Source organism: Struthio camelus, chromosome 12 (assembly GCF_040807025.1).
Source record: "Struthio camelus isolate bStrCam1 chromosome 12, bStrCam1.hap1, whole genome shotgun sequence".
Taxonomy (NCBI): Eukaryota; Metazoa; Chordata; class Aves; order Struthioniformes; family Struthionidae; genus Struthio; species Struthio camelus.
The window spans coordinates 25,044,499-25,059,300 of record NC_090953.1 but is presented as its reverse complement, the minus strand read 5'-3'; the positions used below and the strand labels follow the sequence as shown (position 1 = coordinate 25,059,300).

The 14,802-nt window shown below is 40.6% G+C and overlaps 1 protein-coding gene across 10 annotated transcripts in view; it reads right to left on the bottom strand.

Moving 5' to 3' along the window:
• MYO9A (myosin IXA) overlaps window positions 1–14,802 on the bottom strand; it is a 225,775-nt gene that overhangs the window by 169,326 nt on the left and 41,647 nt on the right. For all 10 annotated transcript variants that reach the window (XR_011143653.1, XR_011143652.1, XM_068957968.1 and 7 more), the window contains exon 2: window positions 8,157–9,066. Coding sequence is in view for 8 of the 10 variants with exons in the window: in XM_068957968.1 (XP_068814069.1) it covers window positions 8,157–8,999 (843 nt within the window). In the remaining 2 variants the exon portion in view is untranslated. The remainder of the gene's footprint in view (window positions 1–8,156; window positions 9,067–14,802) is intronic.

Below are 14,802 nucleotides of genomic sequence, written 5' to 3'. Positions count from 1 at the left end.
TTTTTTTTTTTTTTTTTAAATTGCATGCAATAGCGCCTTGTTTGACTCTGGAAGCGTTCAGAAGCATCTACGAAAATTTTGGCAATGCAATTTTCCCGCGCGCCTGCGAGCGGCCAGCTCTTCAGCTGCTGCAAGCGGTTCTCCAGCTCGCTTCAGCTCAGCACAAAGGAGGGAGAGAGCCTGCTCATTAACAGCGCAAAGTTCTGGAAGATAAAATTAAATACCTTTTAACTTTTTATGTCTTTCTTTAACACTCCAACTGCCAGGAACAGAGATTAAGAAAAGAAAAAAGCTACTAGACTTCTAGACATTAAAATTGAAACCGTAACTTCCACATACACTAAAATACAGGCTGGTGTTGTAATATTGTTTCAGAAATTAAGCAGCAATTCAGTGCTGTTCATAAGACTTCTAAGTAAATCACCATTTACTGGGAATGGGTATAGCATTGCTACTACTACAAAAGGCTGTTATTTTTCAAAAGCAATTCAAGCAACCTTTTTCTTGGCACAGCTGATGCAAACGCACATCAGCTGTGAATGACAGCAACAGCTCCCATCAGCTAACAGCAGTGTGAGTTTAGCCTGCCACAGGAAGACTTCTCCTTGTTATTTTTTTTTTATAGCAATTGAGAAAATCCCCACGGGGATGTTTAAGATGCATGCAAACAGCTGCTTAGGAAACACGTCTAGTTTCTGTAGTTGCCATTGCAGGACTTCTTGTGACAAACCAGATGTTGGGAAAAGTTATGGATGATAAAGCAATCTGATGGCTCTTTTAAATCTAGGCTCACCCAATAACTGTCTGGGGAAATTTCGGCATACCTGGGGCAGGGAGAAATTCATTATTTTTTCTTTCACGCAGAGAATTAACAAGATTTGATGCATTCATTGGCATTCAGATCTCCCCAGCAAAGCTGCAGTGTGGTTTCCCTCTCGATTCCTATGCGACGGGGGGGGGAAGCTCAAGCTTTTCAGAGTAGGGTCACAGTCACGGGCACTGGGGAGCTCAATGTCAACTTTCCATCTCTGAAGACTTAAGCCTATGAAAACAAGTTGGGATTCCAAATATAAAGCTCCTTTTGATGTATCTGGAAACCAGTGTCTTAAAACATGAGGCAAGGATGTCACCTTCAAGTTCTGAAGGTTCACATTGACTAAGGGTAGGTAAAACTACAGTTAATGAAAAATGCTCCCTATATTACAACTCTATGTAGAAGATTGCAAACAGCATCGCTCAAACAGGTATGGTTTAAAAAGCCACTTTGTAACAATTTGTAGAGATACACCCCCAGAAGCTAATGGCAAAGCTAGGGCTACTTGAAAATAAGACTTCCTCCCCCAGGTCTGTAGGAGTGGATAACAAGCTTCCCAAAGTCCAGGAAGGAGTTCAAAAATAAATAAGGAATGTCTAAAAATTCTCAAATATTTATCTTTCTTCTGCCTAAGGCCTGCCCAAGAAATGAAAGAAATACCTCTTGCCTTTTTTCTTAAACTGCCAGCCTCAGTGATGAGAGTTGATGGCAGCCACCAACAACGGGAGTCCCCTTCTGAAAAACGAAGGAAGTCTGTAGAATTCAGTTTTTTCTCCCGAATGCATGAGCCAACAATGAGACTAACAGTGATGAGCAAACCCAAAGAATTATTTTCCAGCTGGATAGCCTCTAAAATTCACTGGACTAGACTTCCCGTTCAGAGGTCTCCCAAGGGTTTACACGAGTAGGATTTGTCTCTAGTAGATCTTGAAAAATGAAAACATACCATGGTCACAGGGTACACAACACCTTGCTGAATGTCCCAACTTAAAGTCATCAGTAGAGCAAGAAGAACAGGAGACCTAGGTTTCAACATAGCAATAGCAGTTTGAAAGCCTTGCTTGGTATAAAAATATGTAATTATTACTAAATTTCATGTCTAATATTCTTGAAAAAGTAGCGAGCCCCTAAACCATCAGCATACATCTGAAATCTTTACTTCACCTTTTCACCTTGCATTCCTCTGCACACTTAGTTTAGTATTTATCTCAAACTAACACAATTTTCATCTCCCTTATTTAGATAAGGGAGACATATCTAAGTAAGGACAACTTCATGCATTTAGACACTCGAGTCCTACCGAATTACACTACCTCTGCTATCTGGGAATTAAAGAGGAACTGTGGGTTCAATAGTATACCACCACCACTTTTCTAGCTGTGGGGACTGTAACACACTATGAACATAATAAATACAAATTAAAAAAAAAAAAATCCTTTGGACAGGCATAGTTTTCTTTGCAATTTTTGAAGTTCAGGTGTGGTGATTCAGAGCTGAAAATCCCTATCGACTGGTTTCCCCAGCACTAGTTTGGCATCCCATCCCAATTCACATTGCTTTCGCACAATTAGTGGATTCTAAGGAAATGCTGTCTTAACGTATGAGGTCATCTGCCAAAATCGAGTTTTTCACAGGATATACATTCTTTCAAAATATTCTTCAACTGAATGTTGAAGCTGATAAGCTTCAAATCCAGTCCTAAGCTATAAAGCAGTCTAGTAATTACAGCACCTAGAACAGCAAGTTTTGGTACTGCATTAGATCATTGGAGGGGAGGGAGGAGAAGGGGTGGATGGTCTATACAACCTCAAACTTTCCCCCCCCAAAAAAATTAAAAATAAAAAAATGAATTTTTGTTTGGTTATAAGAGGCTTGAATTGTGCTGGCCAATTAGCTCTGACCTGTTAAATGGGATTGTGACCTGGGAATCTTCAGTTAAGCGAATTAATCCTGTGAATCCCATCTATGCCATCAAGACAGGCAGAAGAGCTGCTTTGCCAAAGCACATTTTCCTGAAGACTAACGAACCAGAATGAGGACTGGGAATACTGCACAGAAAAACCTCAAGAAACCGACCTTTCCTTCTGGCCCAAAATGAAATATTACAATGTAACTTTAAGCACAGACAGAATTTCTTGAGATTTGAAGAGATTTACAATTTAAAGATATCAGTTATAAAACTGGTACTAGTCATTAAAAGTTCATATGATGCACAAAGCATCTTTATTTTTCACTGCAAGTTAACTCCAGGAAAGCAACCACTTTGTATACAACATTTATTGCATCTATGGTAAAATAGCCTCATGTCTAAACTAAGGTTTTCCAGGTAGAACATAGTTGGAAATCCTGTGATAATGATACATTTTTGGCAGCAAATCTGAAATTATAATGCCAAAAGCCATTTAATGTAGAAACACTTCTTGCTCTCCCTAGGCTGCCTGCAGCAAGCTCCTCCTATTCCCCCCTTCCAAAATAAAAGCCAACTTGTCCGGGTGGAAGGGGGGGGAAAAAATTGTTTTATTGAAGCAGTGAAAATGGAATTTAAATGGAATTTAAAAAAAAAAAAATCAATTGTCCCTTTGGACAATTCACATTAGGAGGAGTTAAAACGCTGAAGTCTTTTCTCATTCTCTTGAGGACGCTAGAAAAGGACATGCATATACAAAACACACGTGCGCACAGCTGACTAGTACGCTTCCTTCATGCTCTCTTATTAAATATCTGGGTTGACGTCTAAATGAAAAGCAAACCATCTCTATATACAGTAGTTAAGCAGCAAAGTCCAGGTCCCAGATGGAGCATCAGGTTGATCATAATTAAGTTTTCATCCAAAGTATTGCACAAAGTATATCAGAAACAGAATCGAATTACACAGCAAGTACAGCACATGTTAGCACATGCAATTTTTCCTCTGATATCTAAATAAAATAATTCAATTGGAGAAGCTCAGTCTTGAAACCAAAGAGTAAAGCTGGCAAACTCAGCTCTACTTTTGCCATATGAAAAAAAGCAATTTTGTACAGGGAAAAATGTTTCATAGGAAATTAGGGGAAAAATATAGAAAAATATAAAGAAAAAAATACCTTTTTAAAACCAATTTGGACCTTGTCTTTGTTTAAGAAGTATGGTATCTAAGTGACACCATTTACCACAAAACGAATGGCGAATCACATTGTTCCTATAATGCCATAATTACACACAATTAAAGAAGATTTGTTTGAATTCAACCAGCACTGTCGAATATTATTTAAAAAGGGATGTTGTGGTATGAGAATAACCCTTCCCGAAGCAGCACTAAGTTTGCCCATTAAATCCCACTTCCAGAGGAAGACAGAAGAGCTTGGTCTCCGTACACACCTCTACCTCAAATCACTGCTGCATACAGCTGCGCGACGACACTGCTGCATGTAGATGACAGTAACAGCATGCCGTGACAGCGCTCCCCAAAAGCGGGATTTGGATGAGGCTCTCAGGAATCTCATAATGCCATCTGCAAAATGATATCCCCAAAGATGAGCTGCCTTAGGCCAGTCAGAACGGTAAAACAGGAGCACAGCGAAGCTGCACAAAATCCTACTTTGCTACACCCGCACTCCTCCCGTGCCAGCACGACGGCAAACGCGGTCCCAGGAACGGATGGTTCGCTTCGATCATTCAATCCACTCGAAATGCTCTGCAAGCAGGTAGAAAGGAAGATGTAAACAGGCCCGCATAGACGCGGGCTGAAAGACTGTATTGCCAAAATTAGAAGCAGAGGCCTAAAGAGGTATGCCCATGTGCACTGCCTCCTAAATACAAGCCTGAGCCAAATTTAATTTTAACCACGTGGAAGGCAAACAAGGGGATCCAAGAAGGCTTCTGGAAGAAGAAGAAAGAGAGAAAGAAAAAAAAGATACATAAGTATAGCGTTCACACTTAAAGAAGTGAGTGAGAAAATCTCTTTCAAGTACAAACACAAGGAATCACAGCAAGGTCAATCTGCAAACTGGTCGCAGGGTAACACTACTCATTATAGCAGATCTCTGAGGATCCCTTAACACAAATTTTAGCAAGCAAAGGAAAAACAGACGTATGCACAGCTTATCTTTAAGACTGGCTGATTTGTGAATCGCTCGAACTGAAATGGAAGACCAGCAGAAATTCTGGATTAACCTAACTTTTTCAGCAAGACCTGGAGGCCGCTACAAAAGTGCAACAGCAGAAGTACAGCTGCCAAAGCAAAAGAATGCAAACTTCTGTTCCAAAAGCAGAAGAACTAACAGACATGATTCCCTGAATTCATGAAATTCATGATGTGTCAGATGGCTTTTTTTTTTTCCCCTTAAACAGCTGCAGATTTAGTGAAAGGAGAGCAGAAAGGCTTATTACATCCTTCCCCTGTGCCTGATTCCAACATGCAGAATAGACTGGAGGAAGAAGCAGCATGAACGTAAGCAGCAATCTCCACAAGAGCTTTACCAGTTACTATTTGCACTGTTCTCCTCCATCCGAGAGGAAAGCAGTTAGAACTAAAAAGTCCCTTCCTGCAACATGCGGGTAACAACTGCAGTCCTGATCATCAGGAATTTTCTAATTGCACTGTACTAAAATCACTTGCATCATATCTCCCTGTTCAATAGAATGAAATAACAGGCAGCAGAGAACCAAGAGCCGGCAACACGGCAGCTCACGGGGAGCCTCTGCTTCTGGTCTCTGGACACGAGCTTGTTTGACTACAAGCAATGCAGAAAGCTGAAAACCGTAGTGAGATTTCGCATGAGCTTGAGAAGGTTCTTGGTGTTCAAACGTACAGAGCAAGGTGGGGGCGCTCGGCTGTGCGTATTCCACATATACACATTGAGTATATGCACCTGCGTGTACAGACGTAGACGTATTAAAAACAGCACAGTTTGTTTTTGAAGAAAAACATTTAAAGTTTTAAATCTTTCCCATAGGTGTTCACTTATTAAGGGATGGCACCAGTGCACTTTCAGCCTGTCATGCTCAGGCACTTTTGCAACTGGCCTATAGGACCAGGTCTCCCACCCACCACAGGTGGGCCCCTCCTCACAACCAGTGTTGTGGAGGCAAGACATCTGCGTGGGTTCAAAGGATAAATAGGCACATACTTTCTTGCAAGAGAGATCTATTGGGGGTTACGGAATAGATGAGCCACAACCATCTCAGAAAAACCCCTCAGTGAAAACAGTTGGAAGCTGGGAGAGCATTTAGGGGCAGTCTTCTTTATGGATGCTGCATTCTCTTCTTTATGCTGCTGCTGCACTCTTGTCCAGGCAAGAAACGCAATAACGTAGTCCCTAAAACACACATCTCTCAGAGCTATTACAGGGCAGTAGCACGCTGTCACTGACCAAAGTGACATCACTTTTTCCACAACACTGAAAGTACATACTTTTAAAGGCCTATTAGCAGTTTAAAAGCCTTTTCAGAGATTAAGTGCATCAGAACCTTCTGCAATAGGCAGACCAGCACCGAATGCTTTGCAAAAAATGCTGGGCCTACCTAGACATAATGAACTTTGGTCCATTCAGCTTTGTACACAGGTCTGCCTTTTTCTGTAGACTCATGGTCTATGAATTTATTCTCTATGAGAACATGGTTTTAAATGTAACATTGACTTGTAGAAATCCAAAGCCTTGTTACTCCCCCTTTGCTCCTGAAAAGAAGGGAACTGAAAATGAATCAAGACCTGTTTGATTGCAGTAACGAGTTAACTGCAGACTACTAAGGCCTGGTCTAAATCTTTCTAATTGACTCTAGCAAGAAACAGCTCCACCATCCCTTCCACACCAACAGAAGAAACGCTGGAGGAAATAAGAACTGGGAACCCACTTGACCACGAGCTTTGAAAAAATTAACACAACAAAGCTTCATAAAGAACATCAAAAGAAGGCACTCGTCATTTCTCCATCTTCAGTTTGCTATGAATCTTCGCTTCTTTTCAGGACAAAATTCATCCAGCATGATTAGTCATTTGCTAATTCCAGCTTAAATTAGCTCGGTCCGCAGTACCTGTGGTCCTAATGTGAAAACAGAAGAATCTTGTAGGCTTTGTAAACTGAAGCTGCTTACTTACCCTTAGCAGAGATGTCCACTAGCAAAGCCTGAACACTAGTCCGTCCTCAGCTCCCAAGCTTCTCCTGGTAGTTTAAGGAGACCCAAATCCTCCAACTCAATAATGGAATAAATACAAACAGAATAGATATGTTTGTCTACAACTGTCAAAATAGTTGCACCGTTTCGAAAGGTAAGGCCAAAGGCCAAAACAATAGCCAGAAATGAGAAGTGAATAGTCTCGAATTGTGAGAAATTTGCTCTGCTGTCTATTTGACTGAGACGCCAGTCGCACAGCCACAGCCAAAACGCAGTTCACAAACGCAGATTACAGTTCATTTAGAAATAATCCACCAGGGAACTGACAGCAAGCTTTTTGGACAAGAGGGAGGAGTGTTGCCACACCCGAGAGCAGCTGGTCTTTCTTAGAAAGCCATCCCTTTGTATTCCAGTTTCAAAGAGGAAGCGTGTCATAGCTGAAGTGATTTTTCCAAGTCTGATGCTCCCATCACCCAAGTAAGACACATGCAAAGCCACGTGCAGGAAGGCTTTAACAAGCAAAACTCTAACCAGAAAAACCCAACAAACTGACAAATTTAAAGGAAAATGATTTCAAAGAACTATGCAACAAAGTTGAGAGCAAATTAAATAATAAATACTTATAACCCTCTGTAGAGTTGCATATCTGTGCCGTTAATGGTCCAGTTCATCTAACCTCCTTTCCTCCCCAGCAAAAGTTCTCATAAAGCAACTAATCACACAGGCTAAACCTCAAGCATATAAAAACTGAGGACTGAAAAAGAAAGTCCAGACTTACTCAAATTAACTTTGATCTATTCCCCATCTCAGCGAAGTTGAGCGTAAAGAAACTTTGAATATAACACCATCTATGTACTATAGGCTATGAACTCAACTTTCAACATACTATTAAGCAGACTTCTGGTAACTCAAGAAAGCTTTTTTCCATACCTTTTTGGATTTGAAAAATCCAAAAAAAAAAAAAAAATCACTGAAATATACCAGTAGTAAAGAAAACTTGAGTGAAATAAATGCATTAATAACTCCACCAAAGAGCCATTTGCTGCACTTTTCTTTTGCTGTAAAAGTTAGTATTCCCAGGCAGAGATACAACTTCCTCTTACCGCTAATACTGTTGTTACTTTGTTTATTATCAACATTTCCCAGATAACCTCAGATTAGCATCATAATAAAACCATAACAACTTGGATTTTTTTTTTCTTTAAACACCACTAAAAGAGTTTCCACAGTACTATCATTTTCATCTTACCTCAAGCACTGGTCCAGCTCCAAGAATAATCTGTTCTACTCCACTAGCAAATCCTTTCTGGCTGAGGGCAGTGAGGTGATGAATCAGAAAGTTTGTGCTCTGTGTTTTTCCTGACCCACTTTCTCCTGAAATCACGATGCACTGGTTCTTCCTCCGTTGAAGCATAGCATGGTAGGCCACGTCCGCCACAGCATAAATATGGGGCTCCAGCTTTCCCAGCTGATGGTTATCATACATTTTAACATATTTAGGATTATAAATAGGGAGAAACTTGAATGGATTAATAACTATTAGAATGCTGCCTACATAGGTGTAAATTTTTTCTTGCTTAAAGCGGTTTCTGAGGTTTTCCAAGAGCGTTTTCTCATTTAAGTCTGGTAGGCTGCACAAATCGTCATAGTCCTTCTGCTGCGGCTGAGGAAGGAAGCCACGTTCCACCAACCTGCGGCGCTCCTCCGTCACCCGCAGCCAAGACTGGAGACTGCCGTAGTGAATAGACCCATCGAGATTCTTCTCCCTCAGCAGGAAGCGATAATCCTCTCCACTTATTCGGTTCTCGAGGGCCATGCGAGGCCACAACATCATGCGCTGGACCGGACAGTCTGTGGGGTTGAGGATCCATTCCTCCCCACCAAACTCTTTCACTTCTGCAAGGACATAACATTTTGTTTTCTCTAGCTGAAGTTTATTAATGAGAGAATCAATCACCTCAGCCGCTGTTGAAGTTTTCCTGGCGGTAATGGGGCAATAGATGGTCCCTTCGGCAATGCTCCCAGGGTATATGTGCAACGTATACTCGCTATCCTCAAAGCGTCGTCTGCCTCCAACATCATTTACACTCATATTGGATCCTTTCCCATCAGTACCTGCACTGCATAGTCAGGACAGTCATGTCATCATGTTATCAACACTAGGGAAAAAAAAAAAAAAGCCAAAACAAAAATAGGTTAGACATTTTATCTTGTTGGGAATCTCTCAAAAGATTGACATGCACAATGAAAAGCAATACAGAGCAGCAGCCTAAATAACGATACCCATCACCTTACAGAAGTAACTGATCATTCCAACCTGACGTTTGAAAAGAGAGCAGTGTTTTAATATACCGAAGCTGTAAAGACAAATGCAGTCGGGAGATACTTAACGCAAACGCCAATCACTTCAGGCCCAACTCTTCTCAGATATAATTACCTATGTCACCTCAAGCTTTTACGAATTTTTCCCAGATCCTGAGGCACCACAGATTCAAAGAGACCCTCTAGTTTTGAATTAATGTATTCTACTGAGAATAAAATCAATAGGAAAAAATAGTACGCTATCCGATATATTGTCCACAAAATACTGAAGCAACCACAGCATTCTTCTCATGTCAAAAGGTTGCTGCAGTCTGTAAGACTGATTAAAGTCACCAAATAACTTGACAGTTAATAATGCTAGATTTCCGTGTGTACATATTTTGAGCAAATATAGGGAGAGCATCATTCAATTAACCACAACTTAAAAAAACCAGCCCTTGATTTTTCCAAATAGTGACTTACCCATGCACATAAATTAGCTAGTTTACAGATACTGAAAGACTACTCAACCTTTGGCGATTTTGAGCAGTTTTCTAAAATGCTAACTTAAAAAAACTTTAAAATATCACCTTCAAGGCATATTCCAACTCATCAGAAAACATCTGCATGTGCCAGTAGATATACTCCTTTCTGCTCTTCTCTAGGAGATTTTCAACCCATCAGGATCCAAACAGTAACAATTTTCCACCCACCACGTCAATCATCTCACATCATAATATCAGCTATCCAATATCTAATATCAGACGTGAAGCATTTACAGCCAACGTGCTCGCTTTTAACCATCCCAAATCTCCAGTGCTGAAACATAGTCAATGGACGGGTAATTTCTCAAACTTATGAGACAAAAACGAGACATCCTACCCTTCCTCCCAAAATAAAAGCAATTTCCAGATTAGCAGTTCTCAGTTCTGCAGCTCTGATAAATTGTAAGTACCAAACTCTCTCAAAGCTTCCCTAGAAGCCGTTGCAGCTATTCCAGTATAAAGACAAAAGGTAACTATAAAGAAATGCAGAGGACCCAAGTGTCACAGTACAGACAATAAAGCGGCAGGAGAAATTGAATGCAGGTAAACATTATGCGATGCATATCCTGAGTTTACGTGTAACCTGATGAGCTTTGAGCAGAGTACTGCCCCTCAGGAGGGGCATCTGGGGACGAGGACAGATAGTTCCCCCAGGGCGAACAAAAGGCTCAGCAGCGGCCGAAAGCCTGAGGTCAGAACCCCCATCAGGTTTAGGGAGCTCCTGAGCTTCGGGGATCGCCAAGAGCGCACAGAGGAAACGGTTTCTATTTTCTTGCCCTGGCCTCATGCTCTTCCCTAGTCACCATCTACACACGGCTGGGATTTGGACGCTTACATAATTTACTGCAAACATTTCTGAGCTCCTCAAATGAAAAAGCATTACTTTATGCTGTATTGTTTGTCGCTCACATATTTCATTAAGTATATTATCCCTAACCACACGCCGTTTGAAGCGAAGAAATTAATATGTCACAGTGAAATACATCTGGCATGGACTCACTGTGCATTGCTTGGTAGCAGGACATATATTATATACTGGGAAGTGCTCCAGCTGCTTTCCTATAGATTTAGGACATGCACAGATGCAGCAGGGATGATGTCAGTTAAGTGCTGGGTAGGGCTTGCTTTGTTTAGCTCTATGACTATAGTATCAGCCTTTCTTTACGAAAGGAAAAAAAAACACTTAACTCGAGCTAGATAATTCTTTACTAAGGCTTTACTTCAAAGCTTAGGACAAGATGGCTTGCTATTTTTATTCGAGCTATCAGAGCATATCAGAGACTGCTGACTCACATGAGAACTACAAACAGCACAAGTCAGCTCGCTCAAGGAAACCTACCTGCCCTTCCACCTCCTCTCTCCCTTCAAAAGCTTACGAGCTTGATAAATCCTCTATAAAATTATCACCAGACGACCGCCGCACTCCCCTGCCTACCGGAAAGCTTGTGTTCACTTTTACGTAGATGCTTATCCTGCTCGGACTCAGTAGCATAATGAAGAACTGCACCTTCTGCATCCAGACAACTTAAAGTCCGTTACAATAGGAAGCCAAGCACAAATCATACGGAGAGCTAAAAATACCCACAACGTTGGAAGTGTACCTCGAAAGAGCTAGGTCCCCTAGAGCTATTTGCAGCTTCCACCAATGGTTAAGAAATTTAGCTAGGTGAGAAAGCAAAGAGTTGCTAATTTGAGCCTCATAAATCACAGGAGTGCTACATGATTTACTTTTAATAACGTTAAATACATCTTGGAGTATTATGGTAGGTCAAAGAAACATTAATGAAGATAATTGCTTGTGGTCTCCCAGCCACGGATGCACATGAGCCTGGCTTTGCTCGAACATCAAACACACCTCTTGCATGCAATGGATTTTAAAAGCAAGTTGCAGAAAATACTGTCATGAAACATGCATAACTTTGGGCAATTCGCATATGTCAGCAATGAGGTTCTCTTAATGAAAACACTGTTCAAGCAGGCTGCCGTATTAGCTTTTATATGACTTTTAAAATTAACAGTATTTTTGCTTTTGGATGCAAAGATTTAAATATGGACATGAAAAACATAACACAAGAATATGCTCTATAACCCGTAAACACTTGCTCTGTACACTCCCTATCTACTCTAATCGAAGACATTTAGCAGTACTGTGTATTTACATTTAAATGAGAGTCTATCGAAATTACAATATGTCTATGTAGGCAGGTCATTCATATAAGCTTATGGGAAAAAAAAAGCTAATATCTTACTGAAATAGTATACTTGTGTCTATATCCAAGTAAGTGGCAGATTATAAGACTACCTGGCTTTACCACCAATCTATCTTTCAGCTGTTACACTAATGTACCGACTTTGGCAAGGATGAAGAAAGCAGTAATGGTATGCTGATCCCACAGGAGATAGAAATCTGGAGGATACGTTACAACCTAGAGGTCAAAAATAATTGCAAACTCCCATAAATTTTGGCCAAAGCATTCATGGATTGTGCGTATCTGTTAAAGGAAGGACTTGCACGTCGTTGAGAATTCACGACATTTTAACCAAAATGCTTTCTGCCTCGTATTTTGTATATTCTCTTTTACATTTTCTACATTTGAATGAAGACTTTTATTCAAACGTAGCTCTGCCCACTGATTTTGCTCAATTCTGCTATCATAACATAATTTTACTTGCAACATAAAAAGCATGATCTGAAATGCGGTATTACAAATTAAATCCTATGTCCTAGTACATAATAAAGTAGATTGATATTTACTAGTAACTCAGAGGTCCTTACAAAAGTCACAATAATACTTTGATTACTATCCGATTGACAGAAGGAATATACTAAAAAAAAAAAATACTGATGATCAGTTAGGCTTTGTGCATACACTAAACACGTAAATAGTATAAGTTTTACTTTTACACTATTCATTATCTACACTAGCTGACCATAGTCTGTTTCTTAAAATACTGCTAGTAAATGTGATTTCTCAAAGGATTATGACAATATACATGACTACACAAGAGTGAATGCTCTTATGCTGGGGAGCTGCATTTTTAAATCAAGTATTATTTTATAAGTAATATCAAAACTAATGCCTAAGCTTCAATCCCCTTCTGAAAGGGTGGAAGTTTAACGTTACGCAGGGCCATACCCACTGCCGTGAACCAAGGCCAGCTACTAAGCCGGTGGCAGGAGGTTGCAGACCACATTCCTCGCAGTCTCGGAGCTGGCAAGCCGGAAGCGCTGCAAATTCTGCAAGGTCCAAGAGGTAAAGCGGGGAGGAGAGGAGTCGGGACACTCTGTCATTATATTTACCGCAAAGTGCACAAATGGAGGCTCAGACAGCAGCTTTTTGGCTTCTTACTTTACCATGCAGAAAGACAAGTCTCGATATTTCCCTTTTCAGGGACAATGTAAGCAACATATGGCCAACAGCCAGGATAAGCTGTCCGCTGGAAGCATCAGTACCCTTCATAAATAATTTGTGACAGCTCAGGCTTGAAATCATGGACAAAGTTTGCCAAACATTGGATGACCGGGGTGGGGGGTGGGGGGGTAGCGTCAGCATTGAGGCTGCTAAAGGGGAAATTCTGGAAGCAAAGTGAACTTTGTTTTAGCGTAACATCACATAACCCAGATAAATAACTCCAAAATTGCAAAAATTTCTTCCCATTCCTAACCCTCTGATAATTGTAACAGCTACTATTGTTCAAGATGGACTGGATTTATCCATCCACCAGTGCATCAAAATACATACTATACGTAGCAGAAATTCTTGAAACAGAAAACTTGAGAACTTGGTACAGAAACAGGCCACTTTAAACATATTTCACTCTTAATCTTAACATATTGGCATAAAACCGATATGAATCTCCTATGTGCCAACAAAATAGTCTAGCACTGCTGTTGCCTGACTGACAAGCCTGTGACATCAAAACTTTTACCAGACTGACACATCTGTGACAGCTGAAGCTGTAAAAACGACTACGTCCTACCTACGTAGGGTAGCCTTACTGTTTGCAGACAAAACTCCAGAAAAAAATAAACCTTCAAAATAAAATAACTGACCTCATAAGCGGTCCTCACAACCTCATAAGAGTCCAAGTACTTCAAATATTGTCCATGAAACAGCCTGCAGCCTCTAGAGCATGGCCAAAACTTTCTAATTGAATCTAGGCACACACTAACATAAGGAATAACATACAAGTTAGGGATCGACAGCAAAAGGCAGGCTTGCCAGCTACTTCAGTTTACGTATAACCTAAAGCACAATTTCAGATCTTCAGACATACAAACTTTTCCCCCACAGATGCTCACTTAACACCGAGTGTTAGCACTCTCAACTTGTGATACGCCTTGGCTCCATTCTGCAACAAGACAACCAATAAAACAGGTACTAGAGTAGTAAGTTTACATGTGAATCTGCTCCAAGAGGGAGAACGTTCGGGGAAGATGTCTTATTAGATAATACACCCTACCAGAACCTGAAATTAAACCCACAGTTTGAGGTTTTGACTTCTGACAGTCTTCTGCTGTCCAAGAAATAACTGCGAATACCACATAACAGTTTGTCTCCTAGCAGCTCCGAGAAGGCAGAGGATACTGCTACAAGCTGGTCATACTCTTGCTGATGACCCATGTGGAAATCTATCAGATTCTACAAGACCTTTTGTCTAAGGCAAACTTTTTTTTTTTTTTGGGGGGGGGGGGGAGGCACTAAAAAAAAAAAAACCTAGAAAAATACAAGGTTGCCAAATCAAGTACCCTCAGAAGCCTCTGTAGATAGCGTCCTTGCGAACAAGGAACAGAGTTAAAACATGAGTAATAACACAGTCACTTACTCTTCCCCTTAAGGTCAAAGCACCTTCTGTGCACAGGATGGAATCACGTGTTCAAAGAATGAATCAGGGCTATTACAGTGAATGAAACTCTTGTCTGAGGATTCCTGCTTCATTTGTTGGAGAAACTACAGTAAGCATACATGAAGGCATACAGTAAACGAAAAAAAGGACTATGGGAAGGCATATTGTGGTCTTGTGATTAAGACAACTGAACAGAAGTAA